Raw genomic sequence first — 25,525 nt, 5'->3', positions numbered from 1 at the left:
ATTTGAAAAGTCACAAAAGTTGTGTGTTTGAGCAGATAAAGTTCTATTTTTCTCTGAAATTCAACAAGATGCAATCATGATGTGTTTTGTCATCTTAAAGATCTTGTCGAGCTGATTAATTTGACACTCTGTTTAAGACATTTGGTCGTCATTTGTCGAAGTTATCGAACTTCAAATTTAGAACAATCACACATTTTGAGTGTTTGAGCACATAAAGTACTATTTTTCTCTGAAATTCAACAAGATGCAATCACGATGTGTTTTGTCATCTTAAAGATCTTGTCGAGCTGATTAATTTGACACTCTGTTTAAGACATTTGGTCGTCATTTGTCGTAGTTATCGAGATTCAAAATTTGAAAAGTCACAAAAGTTGTGTGTTTGAGCAGATAAAGTTCTATTTTTCTCTGAAATTCAACAAGATGCAATCACGATGTGTTTTGTCATCTTAAAGATCTTGTCGAGCTGATTAATTTGACACTCTGTTTAAGACATTTGGTCGTCATTTGTCGAAGTTATCGAACTTCAAATTTAGAACAATCACACATTTTGAGTGTTTGAGCACATAAAGTACTATTTTTCTCTGAAATTCAACAAGATGCAATCATGATGTGTTTTGTCATCTTAAAGATCTTGTCGAGCTGATTAATTTGACACTCTGTTTAAGACATTTGGTCGTCATTTGTCGAAGTTATCGAACTTCAAATTTAGAACAATCACACATTTTGAATGTTTGAGCACATAAAGTACTATTTTTCTTGGAAATTCAACAAGATGCAATTATGATGTGTTTCGTCATCTTAAAGATCTCGTCGAGCTGATTAATTTGACACTCTGTTTAAGACATTTGGTCGTCATTTGTCGTAGTTATCGAACTTCAAATTTAGAACAATCACACATTTTGAGTGTTTGAGCACATAAAGTACTATTTTTCTCTGAAATTCAACAAGATGCAATCATGATGTGTTTTGTCATCTTAAAGATCTCGTCACGGTGATTAATTTGACACTATGTTTAAGACATTTGGTCGTCATTTGTCGAAGTTATCGAGATTCAAAATTTGAAAAGTCACAAAAGTTGTGTGTTTGAGCAGATAAAGTGCTATTTTTCTTGGAAATTCAACAAGATGCAATCATGATGTGTTTTGTCATCTTAAAGATCTCGTCGCGGTGATTAATTTGACACTATGTTTAAGACATTTGGTCGTCATTTGTCGAAGTTATCGAACTTCAAATTTAGAACAATCACACATTTTGAGTGTTTGAGCACATAAAGTCCTATTTTTCTTGGAAATTCAACAAGATGCAATCATGATGTGTTTTGTCATCTTAAAGATCTCGTCGAGCTGATTAATTTGACACTCTGTTTAAGACATTTGGTCGTCATTTGTCGTAGTTATCGAACTTCAAATTTAGAACAATCACACATTTTGAGTGTTTGAGCACATAAAGTCCTATTTTTCTTGGAAATTCAACAAGATGCAATTATGATGTGTTTTGTCATCTTAAAGATCTCGTCGAGCTGATTAATTTGACACTCTGTTTAAGACATTTGGTCGTCATTTGTCGTAGTTATCGAACTTCAAATTTAGAACAATCACACATTTTGAGTGTTTGAGCAGATAAAGTGCTATTTTTCTTGGAAATTCAACAAGATGCAATTATGATGTGTTTTGTCATCTTAAAGATCTCGTCGAGCTGATTAATTTGACACTCTGTTTAAGACATTTGGTCGTCATTTGTCGTAGTTATCGAACTTCAAATTTAGAACAATCACACATTTTGAGTGTTTGAGCAGATAAAGTGCTATTTTTCTTGGAAATTCAACAAGATGCAATTATGATGTGTTTTGTCATCTTAAAGATCTCGTCGAGCTGATTAATTTGACACTCTGTTTAAGACATTTGGTCGTCATTTGTCGAAGTTATCGAACTTCAAATTTAGAACAATCACACATTTTGAGTGTTTGAGCACATAAAGTACTATTTTTCTCTGAAATTCAACAAGATGCAATCATGATGTGTTTTGTCATCTTAAAGATCTTCTCGAGCTGATTAATTTGACACTCTGTTTAAGACATTTGGTCGTCATTTGTCGTAGTTATCGAGATTCAAAATTTGAAAAGTCACAAAAGTTGTGTGTTTGAGCAGATAAAGTTCTATTTTTCTCTGAAATTCAAAAGATGCAATCATGATGTGTTTTGTCATCTTAAAGATCTTCTCGAGCTGATTAATTTGACACTCTGTTTAAGACATTTGGTCGTCATTTGTCGAAGTTATCGAGATTCAAAATTTGAAAAGTCACAAAAGTTGTGTGTTTGAGCAGATAAAGTTCTATTTTTCTCTGAAATTCAACAAGATGCAATCATGATGTGTTTTGTCATCTTAAAGATCTCGTCACGGTGATTAATTTGACACTCTGTTTAAGACATTTGGTCGTCATTTGTCGAAGTTATCGAGATTCAAAATTTGAAAAGTCACAAAAGTTGTGTGTTTGAGCAGATAAAGTGCTATTTTTCTTGGAAATTCAACAAGATGCAATCATGATGTGTTTTGTCATCTTAAAGATCTCGTCGCGGTGATTAATTTGACACTATGTTTAAGACATTTGGTCGTCATTTGTCGAAGTTATCGAACTTCAAATTTAGAACAATCACACATTTTGAGTGTTTGAGCACATAAAGTCCTATTTTTCTTGGAAATTCAACAAGATGCAATCATGATGTGTTTTGTCATCTTAAAGATCTCGTCGAGCTGATTAATTTGACACTCTGTTTAAGACATTTGGTCGTCATTTGTCGTAGTTATCGAACTTCAAATTTAGAACAATCACACATTTTGAGTGTTTGAGCACATAAAGTCCTATTTTTCTTGGAAATTCAACAAGATGCAATCATGATGTGTTCTGTCATCTTAAAGATCTCGTCGAGCTGATTAATTTGACACTCTGTTTAAGACATTTGGTCGTCATTTGTCGTAGTTATCGAACTTCAAATTTAGAACAATCACACATTTTGAGTGTTTGAGCACATAAAGTACTATTTTTCTTGGAAATTCAACAAGATGCAATTATGATGTGTTTTGTCATCTTAAAGATCTCGTCACGGTGATTAATTTGACACTCTGTTTAAGACATTTGGTCGTCATTTGTCGAAGTTATCGAGATTCAAAATTTGAAAAGTCACAAAAGTTGTGTGTTTGAGCAGATAAAGTTCTATTTTTCTCTGAAATTCAACAAGATGCAATCACGATGTGTTTTGTCATCTTAAAGATCTTGTCGAGCTGATTAATTTGACACTCTGTTTAAGACATTTGGTCGTCATTTGTCGTAGTTATCGAGATTCAAAATTTGAAAAGTCACAAAAGTTGTGTGTTTGAGCAGATAAAGTTCTATTTTTCTCTGAAATTCAACAAGATGCAATCATGATGTGTTTTGTCATCTTAAAGATCTTGTCGAGCTGATTAATTTGACACTCTGTTTAAGACATTTGGTCGTCATTTGTCGAAGTTATCGAACTTCAAATTTAGAACAATCACACATTTTGAGTGTTTGAGCACATAAAGTACTATTTTTCTCTGAAATTCAACAAGATGCAATCACGATGTGTTTTGTCATCTTAAAGATCTTGTCGAGCTGATTAATTTGACACTCTGTTTAAGACATTTGGTCGTCATTTGTCGTAGTTATCGAGATTCAAAATTTGAAAAGTCACAAAAGTTGTGTGTTTGAGCAGATAAAGTTCTATTTTTCTCTGAAATTCAACAAGATGCAATCACGATGTGTTTTGTCATCTTAAAGATCTTGTCGAGCTGATTAATTTGACACTCTGTTTAAGACATTTGGTCGTCATTTGTCGAAGTTATCGAACTTCAAATTTAGAACAATCACACATTTTGAGTGTTTGAGCACATAAAGTACTATTTTTCTCTGAAATTCAACAAGATGCAATCATGATGTGTTTTGTCATCTTAAAGATCTTGTCGAGCTGATTAATTTGACACTCTGTTTAAGACATTTGGTCGTCATTTGTCGAAGTTATCGAACTTCAAATTTAGAACAATCACACATTTTGAATGTTTGAGCACATAAAGTACTATTTTTCTTGGAAATTCAACAAGATGCAATTATGATGTGTTTCGTCATCTTAAAGATCTCGTCGAGCTGATTAATTTGACACTCTGTTTAAGACATTTGGTCGTCATTTGTCGTAGTTATCGAACTTCAAATTTAGAACAATCACACATTTTGAATGTTTGAGCACATAAAGTACTATTTTTCTTGGAAATTCAACAAGATGCAATTATGATGTGTTTCGTCATCTTAAAGATCTCGTCGAGCTGATTAATTTGACACTCTGTTTAAGACATTTGGTCGTCATTTGTCGTAGTTATCGAACTTCAAATTTAGAACAATCACACATTTTGAGTGTTTGAGCACATAAAGTACTATTTTTCTCTGAAATTCAACAAGATGCAATCATGATGTGTTTTGTCATCTTAAAGATCTCGTCACGGTGATTAATTTGACACTATGTTTAAGACATTTGGTCGTCATTTGTCGAAGTTATCGAGATTCAAAATTTGAAAAGTCACAAAAGTTGTGTGTTTGAGCAGATAAAGTGCTATTTTTCTTGGAAATTCAACAAGATGCAATCATGATGTGTTTTGTCATCTTAAAGATCTCGTCGCGGTGATTAATTTGACACTATGTTTAAGACATTTGGTCGTCATTTGTCGAAGTTATCGAACTTCAAATTTAGAACAATCACACATTTTGAGTGTTTGAGCACATAAAGTCCTATTTTTCTTGGAAATTCAACAAGATGCAATCATGATGTGTTTTGTCATCTTAAAGATCTCGTCGAGCTGATTAATTTGACACTCTGTTTAAGACATTTGGTCGTCATTTGTCGTAGTTATCGAACTTCAAATTTAGAACAATCACACATTTTGAGTGTTTGAGCACATAAAGTCCTATTTTTCTTGGAAATTCAACAAGATGCAATTATGATGTGTTTTGTCATCTTAAAGATCTCGTCGAGCTGATTAATTTGACACTCTGTTTAAGACATTTGGTCGTCATTTGTCGTAGTTATCGAACTTCAAATTTAGAACAATCACACATTTTGAGTGTTTGAGCAGATAAAGTGCTATTTTTCTTGGAAATTCAACAAGATGCAATTATGATGTGTTTTGTCATCTTAAAGATCTCGTCGAGCTGATTAATTTGACACTCTGTTTAAGACATTTGGTCGTCATTTGTCGTAGTTATCGAACTTCAAATTTAGAACAATCACACATTTTGAGTGTTTGAGCAGATAAAGTGCTATTTTTCTTGGAAATTCAACAAGATGCAATTATGATGTGTTTTGTCATCTTAAAGATCTCGTCGAGCTGATTAATTTGACACTCTGTTTAAGACATTTGGTCGTCATTTGTCGAAGTTATCGAACTTCAAATTTAGAACAATCACACATTTTGAGTGTTTGAGCACATAAAGTACTATTTTTCTCTGAAATTCAACAAGATGCAATCATGATGTGTTTTGTCATCTTAAAGATCTTCTCGAGCTGATTAATTTGACACTCTGTTTAAGACATTTGGTCGTCATTTGTCGTAGTTATCGAGATTCAAAATTTGAAAAGTCACAAAAGTTGTGTGTTTGAGCAGATAAAGTTCTATTTTTCTCTGAAATTCAAAAGATGCAATCATGATGTGTTTTGTCATCTTAAAGATCTTCTCGAGCTGATTAATTTGACACTCTGTTTAAGACATTTGGTCGTCATTTGTCGAAGTTATCGAGATTCAAAATTTGAAAAGTCACAAAAGTTGTGTGTTTGAGCAGATAAAGTTCTATTTTTCTCTGAAATTCAACAAGATGCAATCATGATGTGTTTTGTCATCTTAAAGATCTCGTCACGGTGATTAATTTGACACTCTGTTTAAGACATTTGGTCGTCATTTGTCGAAGTTATCGAGATTCAAAATTTGAAAAGTCACAAAAGTTGTGTGTTTGAGCAGATAAAGTGCTATTTTTCTTGGAAATTCAACAAGATGCAATCATGATGTGTTTTGTCATCTTAAAGATCTCGTCGCGGTGATTAATTTGACACTATGTTTAAGACATTTGGTCGTCATTTGTCGAAGTTATCGAACTTCAAATTTAGAACAATCACACATTTTGAGTGTTTGAGCACATAAAGTCCTATTTTTCTTGGAAATTCAACAAGATGCAATCATGATGTGTTTTGTCATCTTAAAGATCTCGTCGAGCTGATTAATTTGACACTCTGTTTAAGACATTTGGTCGTCATTTGTCGTAGTTATCGAACTTCAAATTTAGAACAATCACACATTTTGAGTGTTTGAGCACATAAAGTCCTATTTTTCTTGGAAATTCAACAAGATGCAATCATGATGTGTTTTGTCATCTTAAAGATCTCGTCGAGCTGATTAATTTGACACTCTGTTTAAGACATTTGGTCGTCATTTGTCGTAGTTATCGAACTTCAAATTTAGAACAATCACACATTTTGAGTGTTTGAGCACATAAAGTACTATTTTTCTTGGAAATTCAACAAGATGCAATTATGATGTGTTTTGTCATCTTAAAGATCTCGTCGAGCTGATTAATTTGACACTCTGTTTAAGACATTTGGTCGTCATTTGTCGAAGTTATCGAACTTCAAATTTAGAACAATCACACATTTTGAGTGTTTGAGCACATAAAGTACTATTTTTCTCTGAAATTCAACAAGATGCAATCATGATGTGTTTTGTCATCTTAAAGATCTTCTCGAGCTGATTAATTTGACACTCTGTTTAAGACATTTGGTCGTCATTTGTCGTAGTTATCGAGATTCAAAATTTGAAAAGTCACAAAAGTTGTGTGTTTGAGCAGATAAAGTTCTATTTTTCTCTGAAATTCAAAAGATGCAATCATGATGTGTTTTGTCATCTTAAAGATCTTCTCGAGCTGATTAATTTGACACTCTGTTTAAGACATTTGGTCGTCATTTGTCGAAGTTATCGAGATTCAAAATTTGAAAAGTCACAAAAGTTGTGTGTTTGAGCAGATAAAGTTCTATTTTTCTCTGAAATTCAACAAGATGCAATCACGATGTGTTTTGTCATCTTAAAGATCTCGTCACGGTGATTAATTTGACACTATGTTTAAGACATTTGGTCGTCATTTGTCGAAGTTATCGAACTTCAAATTTAGAACAATCACACATTTTGAGTGTTTGAGCACATAAAGTACTATTTTTCTTGGAAATTCAACAAGATGCAATTATGATGTGTTTTATCATCTTAAAGATCTCGTCGAGCTGATTAATTTGACACTCTGTTTAAGACATTTGGTCGTCATTTGTCGTAGTTATCGAGATTCAAAATTTGAAAAGTCACAAAAGTTGTGTGTTTGAGCAAATAAAGTTCTATTTTTCTCTGAAATTCAAAAGATGCAATCATGATGTGTTTTGTCATCTTAAAGATCTTCTCGAGCTGATTAATTTGACACTCTGTTTAAGACATTTGGTCGTCATTTGTCGAAGTTATCGAGATTCAAAATTTGAAAAGTCACAAAAGTTGTGTGTTTGAGCAGATAAAGTTCTATTTTTCTCTGAAATTCAACAAGATGCAATCATGATGTGTTTTGTCATCTTAAAGATCTCGTCACGGTGATTAATTTGACACTCTGTTTAAGACATTTGGTCGTCATTTGTCGTAGTTATCGAGATTCAAAATTTGAAAAGTCACAAAAGTTGTGTGTTTGAGCAGATAAAGTTCTATTTTTCTCTGAAATTCAACAAGATGCAATCACGATGTGTTTTGTCATCTTAAAGATCTCGTCACGGTGATTAATTTGACACTATGTTTAAGACATTTGGTCGTCATTTGTCGAAGTTATCGAACTTCAAATTTAGAACAATCACACATTTTGAGTGTTTGAGCACATAAAGTCCTATTTTTCTTGGAAATTCAACAAGATGCAATCATGATGTGTTTTGTCATCTTAAAGATCTTCTCGAGCTGATTAATTTGACACTCTGTTTAAGACATTTGGTCGTCATTTGTCGAAGTTATCGAGATTCAAAATTTGAAAAGTCACAAAAGTTGTGTGTTTGAGCAGATAAAGTTCTATTTTTCTCTGAAATTCAACAAGATGCAATCATGATGTGTTTTGTCATCTTAAAGATCTCGTCACGGTGATTAATTTGACACTCTGTTTAAGACATTTGGTCGTCATTTGTCGTAGTTATCGAGATTCAAAATTTGAAAAGTCACAAAAGTTGTGTGTTTGAGCAGATAAAGTTCTATTTTTCTCTGAAATTCAACAAGATGCAATCACGATGTGTTTTGTCATCTTAAAGATCTCGTCACGGTGATTAATTTGACACTATGTTTAAGACATTTGGTCGTCATTTGTCGAAGTTATCGAACTTCAAATTTAGAACAATCACACATTTTGAGTGTTTGAGCACATAAAGTCCTATTTTTCTTGGAAATTCAACAAGATGCAATCATGATGTGTTTTGTCATCTTAAAGATCTTCTCGAGCTGATTAATTTGACACTCTGTTTAAGACATTTGGTCGTCATTTGTCGTAGTTATCGAACTTCAAATTTAGAACAATCACACATTTTGAGTGTTTGAGCACATAAAGTCCTATTTTTCTTGGAAATTCAACAAGATGCAATCATGATGTGTTTTGTCATCTTAAAGATCTCGTCGCGGTGATTAATTTGACACTATGTTTAAGACATTTGGTCGTCATTTGTCGAAGTTATCGAACTTCAAATTTAGAACAATCACACATTTTGAGTGTTTGAGCACATAAAGTCCTATTTTTCTTGGAAATTCAACAAGATGCAATCATGATGTGTTTTGTCATCTTAAAGATCTCGTCGAGCTGATTAATTTGACACTCTGTTTAAGACATTTGGTCGTCATTTGTCGTAGTTATCGAACTTCAAATTTAGAACAATCACACATTTTGAGTGTTTGAGCACATAAAGTCCTATTTTTCTTGGAAATTCAACAAGATGCAATCATGATGTGTTTTGTCATCTTAAAGATCTCGTCGAGCTGATTAATTTGACACTCTGTTTAAGACATTTGGTCGTCATTTGTCGTAGTTATCGAACTTCAAATTTAGAACAATCACACATTTTGAGTGTTTGAGCACATAAAGTACTATTTTTCTTGGAAATTCAACAAGATGCAATTATGATGTGTTTTGTCATCTTAAAGATCTCGTCGAGCTGATTAATTTGACACTCTGTTTAAGACATTTGGTCGTCATTTGTCGAAGTTATCGAACTTCAAATTTAGAACAATCACACATTTTGAGTGTTTGAGCACATAAAGTACTATTTTTCTCTGAAATTCAACAAGATGCAATCATGATGTGTTTTGTCATCTTAAAGATCTTCTCGAGCTGATTAATTTGACACTCTGTTTAAGACATTTGGTCGTCATTTGTCGTAGTTATCGAGATTCAAAATTTGAAAAGTCACAAAAGTTGTGTGTTTGAGCAGATAAAGTTCTATTTTTCTCTGAAATTCAAAAGATGCAATCATGATGTGTTTTGTCATCTTAAAGATCTTCTCGAGCTGATTAATTTGACACTCTGTTTAAGACATTTGGTCGTCATTTGTCGAAGTTATCGAGATTCAAAATTTGAAAAGTCACAAAAGTTGTGTGTTTGAGCAGATAAAGTTCTATTTTTCTCTGAAATTCAACAAGATGCAATCACGATGTGTTTTGTCATCTTAAAGATCTCGTCACGGTGATTAATTTGACACTATGTTTAAGACATTTGGTCGTCATTTGTCGAAGTTATCGAACTTCAAATTTAGAACAATCACACATTTTGAGTGTTTGAGCACATAAAGTACTATTTTTCTTGGAAATTCAACAAGATGCAATTATGATGTGTTTTATCATCTTAAAGATCTCGTCGAGCTGATTAATTTGACACTCTGTTTAAGACATTTGGTCGTCATTTGTCGTAGTTATCGAGATTCAAAATTTGAAAAGTCACAAAAGTTGTGTGTTTGAGCAGATAAAGTTCTATTTTTCTCTGAAATTCAACAAGATGCAATCACGATGTGTTTTGTCATCTTAAAGATCTCGTCACGGTGATTAATTTGACACTATGTTTAAGACATTTGGTCGTCATTTGTCGAAGTTATCGAACTTCAAATTTAGAACAATCACACATTTTGAGTGTTTGAGCACATAAAGTACTATTTTTCTTGGAAATTCAACAAGATGCAATTATGATGTGTTTTGTCATCTTAAAGATCTCGTCGAGCTGATTAATTTGACACTCTGTTTAAGACATTTGGTCGTCATTTGTCGAAGTTATCGAACTTCAAATTTAGAACAATCACACATTTTGAGTGTTTGAGCAGATAAAGTTCTATTTTTCTCTGAAATTCAACAAGATGCAATCATGATGTGTTTTGTCATCTTAAAGATCTTGTCGAGCTGATTAATTTGACACTCTGTTTAAGACATTTGGTCGTCATTTGTCGAAGTTATCGAACTTCAAATTTAGAACAATCACACATTTTGAGTGTTTGAGCACATAAAGCATTATTTTTTTTGGAAATTCAACAAGATGCAATTATGATGTGTTTTGTCATCTTAAAGATCTCGTCGAACTGATTAATTTGACACTCTGTTTAAGACATTTGGTCGTCATTTGTCGAAGTTATTGAACTTCAAATTTAGAATAATCACACATTTTGAGTGTTTGAGCACATAAAGTACTATTTTTCTTGGAAATTCAACAAGATGCCATCACGATGTGTTTTGTCATCTTAAAGATCTCGTCGAGCAGATTAATTTGACACTCTGTTTAAGACATTTGGTCGTCATTTGTCGAAGTTATTGAACTTCAAATTTAGAATAATCACACATTTTGAGTGTTTGAGCACATAAAGCATTATTTTTTTTGGAAATTCAACAAGATGCAATTATGATGTGTTTTGTCATCTTAAAGATCTCGTCGAACTGATTAATTTGACACTCTGTTTAAGACATTTGGTCGTCATTTGTCGAAGTTATTGAACTTCAAATTTAGAATAATCACACATTTTGAGTGTTTGAGCACATAAAGTACTATTTTTCTCTGAAATTCAACAAGATGCAATCACGATGTGTTTTGTCATCTTAAAGATCTCGTCGAGCTGATTAATTTGACACTCTGTTTAAGGCATTTGGTCGTCATTTGTCGTAGTTATCGAGATTCAAAATTTGAAAAGTCACAAAAGTTGTGTGTTTGAGCAGATAAAGTTCTATTTTTCTCTGAAATTCAACAAGATGCAATCACGATGTGTTCTGTCATCTTAAAGATCTTGTCGAGCTGATTAATTTGACACTCTGTTTAAGACATTTGGTCGTCATTTGTCGTAGTTATCGAGATTCAAAATTTGAAAAGTCACAAAAGTTGTGTGTTTGAGCAGATAAAGTTCTATTTTTCTCTGAAATTCAACAAGATGCAATCATGATGTGTTTTGTCATCTTAAAGATGTTGTCGAGCTGATTAATTTGACACTCTGTTTAAGACATTTGGTCGTCATTTGTCGAAGTTATCGAACTTCAAATTTAGAACAATCACACATTTTGAGTGTTTGAGCACATAAAGTACTATTTTTCTCTGAAATTCAACAAGATGCAATCACGATGTGTTTTGTCATCTTAAAGATCTTGTCGAGCTGATTAATTTGACACTCTGTTTAAGACATTTGGTCGTCATTTGTCGTAGTTATCGAGATTCAAAATTTGAAAAGTCACAAAAGTTGTGTGTTTGAGCAGATAAAGTTCTATTTTTCTCTGAAATTCAACAAGATGCAATCACGATGTGTTTTGTCATCTTAAAGATCTTGTCGAGCTGATTAATTTGACACTCTGTTTAAGACATTTGGTCGTCATTTGTCGAAGTTATCGAACTTCAAATTTAGAACAATCACACATTTTGAGTGTTTGAGCACATAAAGTACTATTTTTCTCTGAAATTCAACAAGATGCAATCATGATGTGTTTTGTCATCTTAAAGATCTTGTCGAGCTGATTAATTTGACACTCTGTTTAAGACATTTGGTCGTCATTTGTCGAAGTTATCGAACTTCAAATTTAGAACAATCACACATTTTGAGTGTTTGAGCACATAAAGTACTATTTTTCTTGGAAATTCAACAAGATGCAATTATGATGTGTTTTGTCATCTTAAAGATCTTGTCGAGCTGATTAATTTGACACTCTGTTTAAGACATTTGGTCGTCATTTGTCGTAGTTATCGAACTTCAAATTTAGAACAATCACACATTTTGAGTGTTTGAGCACATAAAGTACTATTTTTCTCTGAAATTCAACAAGATGCAATCATGATGTGTTTTATCATCTTAAAGATCTCGTCGAGCTGATTAATTTGACACTCTGTTTAAGACATTTGGTCGTCATTTGTCGTAGTTATCGAACTTCAAATTTAGAACAATCACACATTTTGAGTGTTTGAGCACATAAAGTACTATTTTTCTCTGAAATTCAACAAGATGCAATTATGATGTGTTTTATCATCTTAAAGATCTCGTCGAGCTGATTAATTTGACACTCTGTTTAAGACATTTGGTCGTCATTTGTCGTAGTTATCGAACTTCAAATTTAGAACAATCACACATTTTGAGTGTTTGAGCACATAAAGTACTATTTTTCTTGGAAATTCAACAAGATGCAATTATGATGTGTTTTGTCATCTTAAAGATCTTGTCGAGCTGATTAATTTGACACTCTGTTTAAGACATTTGGTCGTCATTTGTCGTAGTTATCGAACTTCAAATTTAGAACAATCACACATTTTGAGTGTTTGAGCACATAAAGTACTATTTTTCTCTGAAATTCAACAAGATGCAATCATGATGTGTTTTATCATCTTAAAGATCTCGTCGAGCTGATTAATTTGACACTCTGTTTAAGACATTTGGTCGTCATTTGTCGTAGTTATCGAACTTCAAATTTAGAACAATCACACATTTTGAGTGTTTGAGCACATAAAGTACTATTTTTCTCTGAAATTCAACAAGATGCAATTATGATGTGTTTTATCATCTTAAAGATCTCGTCGAGCTGATTAATTTGACACTCTGTTTAAGACATTTGGTCGTCATTTGTCGTAGTTATCGAACTTCAAATTTAGAACAATCACACATTTTGAGTGTTTGAGCACATAAAGTACTATTTTTCTTGGAAATTCAACAAGATGCAATTATGATGTGTTTTGTCATCTTAAAGATCTTGTCGAGCTGATTAATTTGACACTCTGTTTAAGACATTTGGTCGTCATTTGTCGTAGTTATCGAACTTCAAATTTAGAACAATCACACATTTTGAGTGTTTGAGCACATAAAGTACTATTTTTCTCTGAAATTCAACAAGATGCAATCATGATGTGTTTTGTCATCTTAAAGATCTCGTCACGGTGATTAATTTGACACTATGTTTAAGACATTTGGTCGTCATTTGTCGAAGTTATCGAGATTCAAAATTTGAAAAGTCACAAAAGTTGTGTGTTTGAGCAGATAAAGTGCTATTTTTCTTGGAAATTCAACAAGATGCAATCATGATGTGTTTTGTCATCTTAAAGATCTCGTCGAGCTGATTAATTTGACACTCTGTTTAAGACATTTGGTCGTCATTTGTCGTAGTTATCGAACTTCAAATTTAGAACAATCACACATTTTGAGTGTTTGAGCACATAAAGTACTATTTTTCTCTGAAATTCAACAAGATGCAATTATGATGTGTTTTGTCATCTTAAAGATCTTGTCGAGCTGATTAATTTGACACTCTGTTTAAGACATTTGGTCGTCATTTGTCGTAGTTATCGAACTTCAAATTTAGAACAATCACACATTTTGAGTGTTTGAGCACATAAAGTCCTATTTTTCTTGGAAATTCAACAAGATGCAATCATGATGTGTTTTGTCATCTTAAAGATCTCGTCGAGCTGATTAATTTGACACTCTGTTTAAGACATTTGGTCGTCATTTGTCGTAGTTATCGAACTTCAAATTTATAACAATCACACATTTTGAGTGTTTGAGCACATAAAGTCCTATTTTTCTTGGAAATTCAACAAGATGCAATTATGATGTGTTTTGTCATCTTAAAGATCTCGTCGAGCTGATTAATTTGACACTCTGTTTAAGACATTTGGTCGTCATTTGTCGTAGTTATCGAACTTCAAATTTAGAACAATCACACATTTTGAGTGTTTGAGCACATAAAGTCCTATTTTTCTTGGAAATTCAACAAGATGCAATTATGATGTGTTTTGTCATCTTAAAGATCTCGTCGAGCTGATTAATTTGACACTCTGTTTAAGACATTTGGTCGTCATTTGTCGTAGTTATCGAACTTCAAATTTAGAACAATCACACATTTTGAGTGTTTGAGCACATAAAGTACTATTTTTCTTGGAAATTCAACAAGATGCAATTATGATGTGTTTTGTCATCTTAAAGATCTCGTCGAGCTGATTAATTTGACACTCTGTTTAAGACATTTGGTCGTCATTTGTCGAAGTTATCGAACTTCAAATTTAGAACAATCACACATTTTGAGTGTTTGAGCACATAAAGTACTATTTTTCTCTGAAATTCAACAAGATGCAATCATGATGTGTTTTGTCATCTTAAAGATCTTCTCGAGCTGATTAATTTGACACTCTGTTTAAGACATTTGGTCGTCATTTGTCGAAGTTATCGAGATTCAAAATTTGAAAAGTCACAAAAGTTGTGTGTTTGAGCAGATAAAGTTCTATTTTTCTCTGAAATTCAACAAGATGCAATCATGATGTGTTTTGTCATCTTAAAGATCTCGTCACGGTGATTAATTTGACACTCTGTTTAAGACATTTGGTCGTCATTTGTCGAAGTTATCGAACTTCAAATTTAGAACAATCACACATTTTGAGTGTTTGAGCACATAAAGTACTATTTTTCTCTGAAATTCAACAAGATGCAATCATGATGTGTTTTGTCATCTTAAAGATCTTCTCGAGCTGATTAATTTGACACTCTGTTTAAGACATTTGGTCGTCATTTGTCGTAGTTATCGAACTTCAAATTTAGAACAATCACACATTTTGAGTGTTTGAGCACATAAAGTACTATTTTTCTTGGAAATTCAACAAGATGCAATTATGATGTGTTTTGTCATCTTAAAGATCTCGTCGAGCTGATTAATTTGACACTCTGTTTAAGACATTTGGTCGTCATTTGTCGAAGTTATCGAACTTCAAATTTAGAACAATCACACATTTTGAGTGTTTGAGCACATAAAGTACTATTTTTCTCTGAAATTCAACAAGATGCAATCATGATGTGTTTTGTCATCTTAAAGATCTTCTCGAGCTGATTAATTTGACACTCTGTTTAAGACATTTGGTCGTCATTTGTCGAAGTTATCGAGATTCAAAATTTGAAAAGTCACAAAAGTTGTGTGTTTGAGCAGATAAAGTTCTATTTTTCTCTGAAATTCAACAAGATGCAATCATGATGTGTTTTGTCATCTTAAAGATCTCGTCACGGTGATTAATTTGACACTCTGTTTAAGACATTTGGTCGTCATTTGTCGTAGTTATCGAGATTCAAAATTTGAAAAGTCACAAAAGTTGTGTGTTTGAGCAGATAAAGTTCTATTTTTCTCTGAAATTCAACAAGATGCAATCACGATGTGTTTTGTCATCTTAAAGATCTCGTCACGGTGATTAATTTGACACTATGTTTAAGACATTTGGTCGTCATTTGTCGAAGTTATCGAACTTCAAATTTAGAACAATCACACATTTTGAGTGTTTGAGCACATAAAGTCCTATTTTTCTTGGAAATTCAACAAGATGCAATCATGATGTGTTTTGTCATCTTAAAGATCTTCTCGAGCTGATTAATTTGACACTCTGTTTAAGACATTTGGTCGTCATTTGTCGTAGTTATCGAACTTCAAATTTAGAACAATCACACATTTTGAGTGTTTGAGCACATAAAGTCCTATTTGTCTTGGAAATTCAACAAGATGCAATTATGATGTGTTTTGTCATCTTAAAGATCTCGTCGAGCTGATTAATTTGACACTCTGTTTAAGACATTTGGTCGTCATTTGTCGAAGTTATCGAACTTCAAATTTAGAACAATCACACATTTTGAGTGTTTGAGCACATAAAGTACTATTTTTCTCTGAAATTCAACAAGATGCAATCATGATGTGTTTTGTCATCTTAAAGATCTCGTCACGGTGATTAATTTGACACTCTGTTTAAGACATTTGGTCGTCATTTGTCGTAGTTATCGAGATTCAAAATTTGAAAAGTCACAAAAGTTGTGTGTTTGAGCAGATAAAGTTCTATTTTTCTCTGAAATTCAACAAGATGCAATCACGATGTGTTTTGTCATCTTAAAGATCTCGTCACGGTGATTAATTTGACACTATGTTTAAGACATTTGGTCGTCATTTGTCGAAGTTATCGAACTTCAAATTTAGAACAATCACACATTTTGAGTGTTTGAGCACATAAAGTACTATTTTTCTCTGAAATTCAACAAGATGCAATCATGATGTGTTTTGTCATCTTAAAGATCTCGTCACGGTGATTAATTTGACACTATGTTTAAGACATTTGGTCGTCATTTGTCGAAGTTATCGAACTTCAAATTTAGAACAATCACACATTTTGAGTGTTTGAGCACATAAAGTCCTATTTGTCTTGGAAATTCAACAAGATGCAATTATGATGTGTTTTGTCATCTTAAAGATCTCGTCGAGCTGATTAATTTGACACTCTGTTTAAGACATTTGGTCGTCATTTGTCGAAGTTATCGAACTTCAAATTTAGAACAATCACACATTTTGAGTGTTTGAGCACATAAAGTACTATTTTTCTCTGAAATTCAACAAGATGCAATCATGATGTGTTTTGTCATCTTAAAGATCTCGTCACGGTGATTAATTTGACACTCTGTTTAAGACATTTGGTCGTCATTTGTCGTAGTTATCGAGATTCAAAATTTGAAAAGTCACAAAAGTTGTGTGTTTGAGCAGATAAAGTTCTATTTTTCTCTGAAATTCAAAAGATGCAATCATGATGTGTTTTGTCATCTTAAAGATCTTCTCGAGCTGATTAATTTGACACTCTGTTTAAGACATTTGGTCGTCATTTGTCGTAGTTATCGAACTTCAAATTTAGAACAATCACACATTTTGAGTGTTTGAGCACATAAAGTCCTATTTGTCTTGGAAATTCAACAAGATGCAATTATGATGTGTTTTGTCATCTTAAAGATCTCGTCGAGCTGATTAATTTGACACTCTGTTTAAGACATTTGGTCGTCATTTGTCGAAGTTATCGAACTTCAAATTTAGAACAATCACACATTTTGAGTGTTTGAGCACATAAAGTACTATTTTTCTCTGAAATTCAACAAGATGCAATCATGATGTGTTTTGTCATCTTAAAGATCTCGTCACGGTGATTAATTTGACACTCTGTTTAAGACATTTGGTCGTCATTTGTCGTAGTTATCGAGATTCAAAATTTGAAAAGTCACAAAAGTTGTGTGTTTGAGCAGATAAAGTTCTATTTTTCTCTGAAATTCAAAAGATGCAATCATGATGTGTTTTGTCATCTTAAAGATCTTCTCGAGCTGATTAATTTGACACTCTGTTTAAGACATTTGGTCGTCATTTGTCGAAGTTATCGAGATTCAAAATTTGAAAAGTCACAAAAGTTGTGTGTTTGAGCAGATAAAGTTCTATTTTTCTCTGAAATTCAACAAGATGCAATCATGATGTGTTTTGTCATCTTAAAGATCTCGTCACGGTGATTAATTTGACACTCTGTTTAAGACATTTGGTCGTCATTTGTCGTAGTTATCGAGATTCAAAATTTGAAAAGTCACAAAAGTTGTGTGTTTGAGCAGATAGAGTTCTATTTTTCTCTGAAATTCAACAAGATGCAATCACGATGTGTTTTGTCATCTTAAAGATCTCGTCACGGTGATTAATTTGACACTATGTTTAAGACATTTGGTCGTCATTTGTCGAAGTTATCGAACTTCAAATTTAGAACAATCACACATTTTGAGTGTTTGAGCACATAAAGTACTATTTTTCCCTGAAATTCAACAAGATGCAATCACGATGTGTTTTGTCATCTTAAAGATCTTGTCGAGCTGATTAATTTGACACTCTGTTTAAGACATTTGGTCGTCATTTGTCGTAGTTATCGAGATTCAAAATTTGAAAAGTCACAAAAGTTGTGTGTTTGAGCAGATAAAGTTCTATTTTTCTCTGAAATTCAACAAGATGCAATCATGATGTGTTTTGTCATCTTAAAGATCTCGTCACGGTGATTAATTTGACACTATGTTTAAGACATTTGGTCGTCATTTGTCGAAGTTATCGAACTTCAAATTTAGAACAATCACACATTTTGAGTGTTTGAGCACATAAAGTACTATTTTTCTTGGAAATTCAACAAGATGCAATCATGATGTGTTTTGTCATCTTAAAGATCTCGTCGATCTGATTAATTTGACACTCTGTTTAAGACGTTTGGTCGTCATTTGTCGAAGTTATTGAGCTTCAATCTTAGAACAATCATGTTAAGACTTGAGGGGCCAAGACTTGATATATTAGTTAATGTAAGTCCCAAAGCTACGCCCCTGCACATCTTGTATTTGCTTGCTTCCCAGATGTCACGACCCGCCATAGTTGATACAAATGTTTTATTAGTCAAAATTCCTCGGCTTTGTGTTCTTCCAAAGAAACTATATTGCGAGGCAATCAAACTATAAAATGTGCATGGGATGTAGTCCTTGAGTGTCGAAATATCCCATCGTTACCCTTAGCGGTAGACAAAATTGAGGGTACCGTAACGTTCCGTTCGGAACGATGGCCATATTCCGGTCACGGGATAATCTGTTCTGGTCGTCGTTCTGGGCATAATGGGATTCCTTCAAGGGAAAGTCATCCTGAGTAGTAGTACGCCCATGTCGGTTGGCCATTACCTCCCAGTACTTAAGGGCTGGGAGAGGGTGGAATCTCTCTCTTTTATTTCTGCTCGTCTGCACAGTTACAACTCTGACCATTATCGCTGACAGTTCAACACCTCAAACACCCGACAAAGAAAAATTCGTACTAATACTCGGCCACGTAACCAAGTAATCTCGTGTTCGCTTCAAGTTTAGTTTAGTAATAACTATTTACGAATCATTTAATAAATAGTGCAATAGTTTGACGGGTTGTCCTAATTCCGAGATTTTCGGGAGATCCCACGTGTACCTCGCTAAGCAGGTATATAGTCCGTCCTGGACTCTCGTAACATAAAAGTACAACGTCGGTAACGTGAACCGACAAGTACTACAAGTAGTGCTCGCGTGTAAGCGCTCTCGTATAATAACTCGCGGGTGGTATCTCCAACCTCCAAGGAAGGAACCCCTGCCTATCGTTCAACATTTGGTCCTTCGAGCCGGATCTTCCCAGCAACGTCGAGGAAACCACCAACGAGGAGTGAACATCAGCTTAAAGGTCAGTCTTTCCATATTTACACCCGCTACCCCAAACAATCCACTAATTCCCTCTCACCATTGAGTATATATCGCCACGGTTTCACGTTAGTTTGTACTCGGTAAACTTAACATAATGTCCATCGTAGATGAACAGTTTGCCCCAGAACTCGTTTTAAAGAAATTAAAAAATAGCAAAGCCCAAATCAAGGGTGAGCTAACGCTCTTCACAAGTTTTTTAAATAAAACCGATTTGGATCAATGCATCGAATTACTGCAAGCTAGATATGATAGCGCAAAATCCATATTAGACAAGTTCAAATCGATCCAAACGGAATACGAAGAGTTACTAATTACTGATTTTCCCAGTAACTACGACGAAGGGGAACTGGGAGAAGAACGCGATAATTTTGAAACTCGTTATTTCGAGGCAGTAGCTATAGCGCAAGGTGTGCTAGAAAAGCACTTTCATAATCAACGGCAAACCAATGTAAACGCAAATCGGAACACTGAATCACCATCGACCAGCGCATCGCTACAGGCCATCGCGGGTTCAGGTGACTCAGTCGTTTCACCCAAGTCATGCATTAAGCTTCCATCTTTAACCCTACCTGAATTTAGCGGGTGCTACGCGGATTGGCAACGATTTCGTGACATGTTTATGGCAGTTGTTGAACGATAGGCAGGGGTTCCTTCCTTGGAGGTTGGAGATACCACCCGCGAGTTATTATACGAGAGCGCTTACACGCGAGCACTACTTGTAGTACTTGTCGGTTCACGTTACCGACGTTGTACTTTTATGTTACGAGAGTCCAGGACGGACTATATACCTGCTTAGCGAGGTACACGTGGGATCTCCCGAAAATCTCGGAATTAGGACAACCCGTCAAACTATTGCACTATTTATTAAATGATTCGTAAATAGTTATTACTAAACTAAACTTGAAGCGAACACGAGATTACTTGGTTACGTGGCCGAGTATTAGTACGAATTTTTCTTTGTCGGGTGTTTGAGGTGTTGAACCGTCAGCGATAATGGTCAGAGTTGTAACTGTGCAGACGAGCAGAAATAAAAGAGAGAGATTCCACCCTCTCCCAGCCCTTAAGTACTGGGAGGTAATGGCCAACCGACATGGGCGTACTACTACTCGGGATGACTTTCCCTTGAAGGAATCCCATTATGCCCAGAACGACGACCAGAACAGATTATCCCGTGACCGGAATATGGCCATCGTTCCGAACGGAACGTGACGGTACCCTCAATTTTGTCTACCGCTAAGGGTAACGATGGGATATTTCGACACTCAAGGACTACATCCCATGCACATTTTAAAGTTTGATTGCCTCGCAATATAGTTTCTTCGGAAGAACACAAAGTCGAGGAATTTTGACTAATAAAACATTTGTATCAACTATGGCGGGTCGTGACATCTGGGAAGCAAGCAAATACAAGATGTGCAGGGGCGTAGCTTTGGGACTTACATTAACTAATATATCAAGTCTTGGCCCCTCAAGTCTTAACAGCAGTGATTCACGATAACCATGCATTATCGGATGCTCAACGCTTCTACTACCTAGAAGCATCTCTGCGAGGCGAACCAAAAACGTTATTAGCATCACTAGCTCCTACCAACGCAAATTATGCTATTGCTTGGGATCTCCTTGAGAGACGATACCAGAATACGAAATTTATCATTAACTCACATTTAAAGGAAATCATGGAGTTCCCTGCGTTAGCCAAGGAATCGCATATCGCGTTGAGAAACTTCTCAAACCATTTCTTCAAGAACTTTCGCGCATTAGAATCCTTAGGCGAAAGGGTCCGTGAGTGGAACACCATGTGGATTTATATTCTGGTATCCAAGTTAGATATTTGTACAAGACGCGAGTGGGAGAGATACTCCCAAGGCATAAATTCGCCAAAAATCGACCAATTTAACGAATTTCTAATGCAGAGATGCCAGGTATTGGAAGCAGTTGACTCAAGGGTGTGGTCAAACCCTAAAAAATCTAATGAATCAAGATCCTTTGCCACCACTAGCACCACGTACCGACCAGCGTGTCCGTTCTGTAAGGGTGAACACTTCATATATTCATGTGAGGAGTTCAAAAGGTTATCAATTTCGAATCGGTTTGAAAAGGTAAAAAGGATGAATTTATGCACGAATTGCTTACGGCACGGACACAAACTGTCGGAATATCGGTCATCGGGATGCAAAATGTGTCGGCAAAGACATGCGACCCTGCTTCATAAGCCACAACAACCTTCGCGAGCTGGTAACGTAGACGTCAATCGGGACAACGGAAACAGTTCTCGCCATGACAATTCAAACCCTCACGAAGGCACCAGTGAACAAAACACATCACATCCGATATTGACAAATACCTGTCAAAATGCCAGAAATTGTCTCATGCTACTATCGACGGCTGTGGTAGATGCCTACGGCAAGCACAAAACCCGAATTCCGTGCAGAGTACTGCTGGACTCGGCCAGTCAATCTAACTTCGTAAGCACAGCCATGGTTAAACAATTACAACTAACACCGTCAAAGGTCGACATTCCCGTCTTAGGCATAAACCAAATACAGACGAGAATATCGCATGCCACGGACATATCAGTTGCATCTCGAACCACAGCCTTCAAAACAAAATTGAGTTTTCTCGTCGTGCCGAAAATAACAGAAGTAGCTCCGCAAAGCTACTTCGATAAATTAAAACTAAATATTCCCGATGAGTTGGTTCTGGCGGACCCTGAGTTTAATGTACCCTCTGAGATAGACATGCTTTTGGGTTGCGAAGTATTTCTGGACCTCCTCTGCATAGGACAGTTGAAACTAGGCAGAACTCTTCCCACGCTACAAAAGACATTACTGGGCTGGATAATAGCCGGCAGAGTCCCACATCAACAAGGCAGACTCGGTAAAACACAGTCAATGATGTCTAACTGTTTTCTTGCGCAGAACCCGTTGGAAAGGGGTTTGGAAAAATTTTGGCTTGTTGAGGAGGCCAACTCGCATTCCTTAAGTCACATGACCGAGGAAGAGCGTGAATGCGAAGAGCACTTCATTAAGACCACAGTTCGCGACGAAGGTGGCAGGTTCGTGGTGAAGCTTCCATTGAAACAGAAATTCACGGACTTGGGCGATTCGAAGCAAACAGCGCTCAATCGTTTGTATGCAATCGAAAGACGACTGGCAAAAACCCATGAACTAGGAACTGCCTACCGAGCATTCATGCAGGAATACAAGGACCTCGGACACATGACGGAGGTACCGCGTGAACCAACATCATCGGAATTCCCTATATACTATATACCGCACCATTGCGTTCAAAAACTGGAAAGCATGACTACCAAGCTAAGAGTAGTTTTTGACGCTGCATGCAAAACCACAAAAGGTTCATCACTGAACGACGTCCTGAAGGTCGGGCCCACGATACAAAAGGACCTATTCTCAATATTATTGAGATTCAGGAAACACAACTTCGTGTTGATCGGTGACATAACCAAGATGTATCGGCAAATCTTGGTAGACGAGCACGAGAGGGATCTTCAGCGCATAGTATGGCGAGACACACCCAACGAAGAAGTCAGACACTATCAGCTCAACACGGTCACGTACGGTACAGCTTCAGCCTCGTATCTCGCGACGCGTTGTTTAATTAAAATATCACAAGATGTAGCTGAACAATGGCCGCGCGAATCTGAAACAATAGCGTCTGACTTCTATGTTGATGACTTGTTAACTGGCTCTTCAGACCTCGACTCCCTGAAACGATTGGGAGAAAACATCCGCCGAATCCTCGCAAAATACGGATTCGAATTGAGACAGTTCAGATCAAACGCACACCAATTGCTGGATGAAATCGCCAAGGATGGTCACGAGAAAAAATATCTTATAAGCGATGACTCCAGCAGCAAGACCTTGGGGATTTCGTGGGTTCCCAGTCTTGACACGTTTGAATACGATTCGAAAAAATTCGCGGAGACTCACGGCAAGGTAACAAAACGAACAATATTGTCGTGGGTCTCAAAAATATTTGACCCCTTGGGAATCGTGGGTTTCTTAACAGTACGCGTGAAACTGTTAATTCAACGCCTCTGGCAGCTGAAAATCGATTGGGATGAGGGAATTCCAAGCCAGCTGCACGCGGAATGGGAAAAACTAAAAAACGAAATAGCAAGGGTAGGCCTATTGCAAGTACCGCGTCACGTGCTTGTTAATAAGCCCAAGACCATAGAAATACACGGTTTTTCGGACGCCAGCGAAAGGGCTTACGGGTGTTGCATATACCTGCGCTCGATAGATGAAAATGGACAAATTGCGAGCCATTTACTGTGTGCGAAGTCCCGCGTCAGTCCTTTAAAAGTCCTCTCGTTACCACGATTAGAGCTCCTCGGAGCCGCGCTGTTAGCAGACCTGGTAAAGAGGTCTGCTGATATTCTGGCGCTACCCATAACAAAAACGTTTTTATGGACCGATTCCACGATCGTTCTTTGTTGGATCGCGAACGAACCTAAAAGGTGGAAGACTTTCACCGCCAATAGGGTGGCGGCGATTCAATCTCTGACCGATATTGACGACTGGCACCACGTAAAATCTGAGGAGAATCCCGCAGACATCATATCGCGTGGTACCAGCATAAGGGAATCAGCGAATCGTCAACTATGGTTTCAAGGTCCCAGTTTTCTCGTAAAACCCGAAGGGTGGCCCAAAGATTCGGCCATTTCAAGGTTCGCGGCTCCAACTAAGGACACGCCCGGGCTTAAGGAAGCCCCGGAGGTGTCTCTAGTAGCGCAATGCCCCGATGACGAGATATTTGACAGATTTTCGTGCCTTCATAAATTATTACGCGTCGTGGCATACTGCGTAAGGTTTGGGAGCAACGCAAAGTTACCCAAGGGGGAAAGAGAAGCTGGGCCCCTGAGCCCCGGCGAAGTGCAACAGGCGGAATGGCGACTTATAAGAATAGTTCAAGCAAGATCGTTTCCTGCAGAAAGTCGCGACCTAAGCACTGGGAGGCGCGTTTCTACCAGAAGTAAATTAAAGTCACTCTCTCCGTTCCTTGCTCAAGACGGCATGATTAGGTTAGGCGGTAGACTATCGAACTCGAACTACACTTATAACGTAAAGCATCCCATCGTACTGCCCGCCAAGCATCCGCTAACCCAACTCATCATCGCGCGCGAACATAGACGCACCTTGCACGCAGGGGCCCAGTGCACCTTAGCTCACGTCAGGCAAGGGTACTGGCCTCTGAATGGCAAACAAACAGTGAGGGCACACATCCGAAAGTGCATGACATGTTTCAAGTCCAATCCGAATAACACCCTCACTCCACGGATGGGTGAGCTGCCCATTTCCCGCGTCACGCCGTCGCGGCCGTTCTCGTCCGTGGCAGTCGACTACGCCGGGCCATTCGAATTAAAAGATGGTAAAACCCGGTCTCGAAAAACGATCAAGGGGTACATTTGCATCTTCGTGTGTCTCGCGATCAAGGCAGTGCACATAGAAGTTGTCACGGACCTGACCAGCGACGGATTCTTGAGTATGCTAAAAAGATTTGTTTCAAGACGAGGCCTATGTTCATTCATATACAGCGACAACGCAACGAATTTTGTAGGTTGCAACAACGAGCTCAGAGCAATTCAAAACATTGTGAGGTCTAGTCCATTGCAGAACTTTTTAACAAACTCAAACATAAAATGGCAATTTATGCCCGCTAGATCTCCACATTGGGGCGGGCTTCATGAAGCGGCGGTGAAGTCTTGTAAATATCATTTAAAGCGGGTTTTGAATGGCTCTCGGTTCCATTACGAGGAATTTTATACAATAACAACGCAAATCGAGGCGATTTTGAACTCCAGACCTTTGATCCCTATGAGTTCCGATCCCAACGACCTAAAGGCATTCACCCCGGCCCATTTCCTAATTGGGCAAGAGCTCACGGCCATACCCC

At 36.3% G+C, this 25,525-nt stretch overlaps 1 protein-coding gene across 1 annotated transcript; it reads left to right on the top strand.

Moving 5' to 3' along the window:
- Positions 1 to 20,602: 20,602 nt before the first annotated feature.
- Positions 20,603 to 25,502, top strand: LOC136349753 (uncharacterized; the record flags this gene model as incomplete). Its single annotated transcript, XM_066301479.1, has 3 exons — positions 20,603 to 20,814; positions 20,903 to 21,009; positions 21,068 to 25,502. Coding segments are annotated over exons 1-3 (4,754 nt in total), but the record flags the coding sequence as incomplete, so codon positions are not given.
- Positions 25,503 to 25,525: the final 23 nt, after the last annotated feature.

This window comes from Euwallacea fornicatus, unplaced genomic scaffold (genome assembly GCF_040115645.1).
Source record: "Euwallacea fornicatus isolate EFF26 unplaced genomic scaffold, ASM4011564v1 scaffold_54, whole genome shotgun sequence".
Lineage (NCBI taxonomy): Eukaryota > Metazoa > Arthropoda > Insecta > Coleoptera > Curculionidae > Euwallacea > Euwallacea fornicatus.
This window is presented reverse-complemented; position numbering and strand designations above follow the sequence as displayed.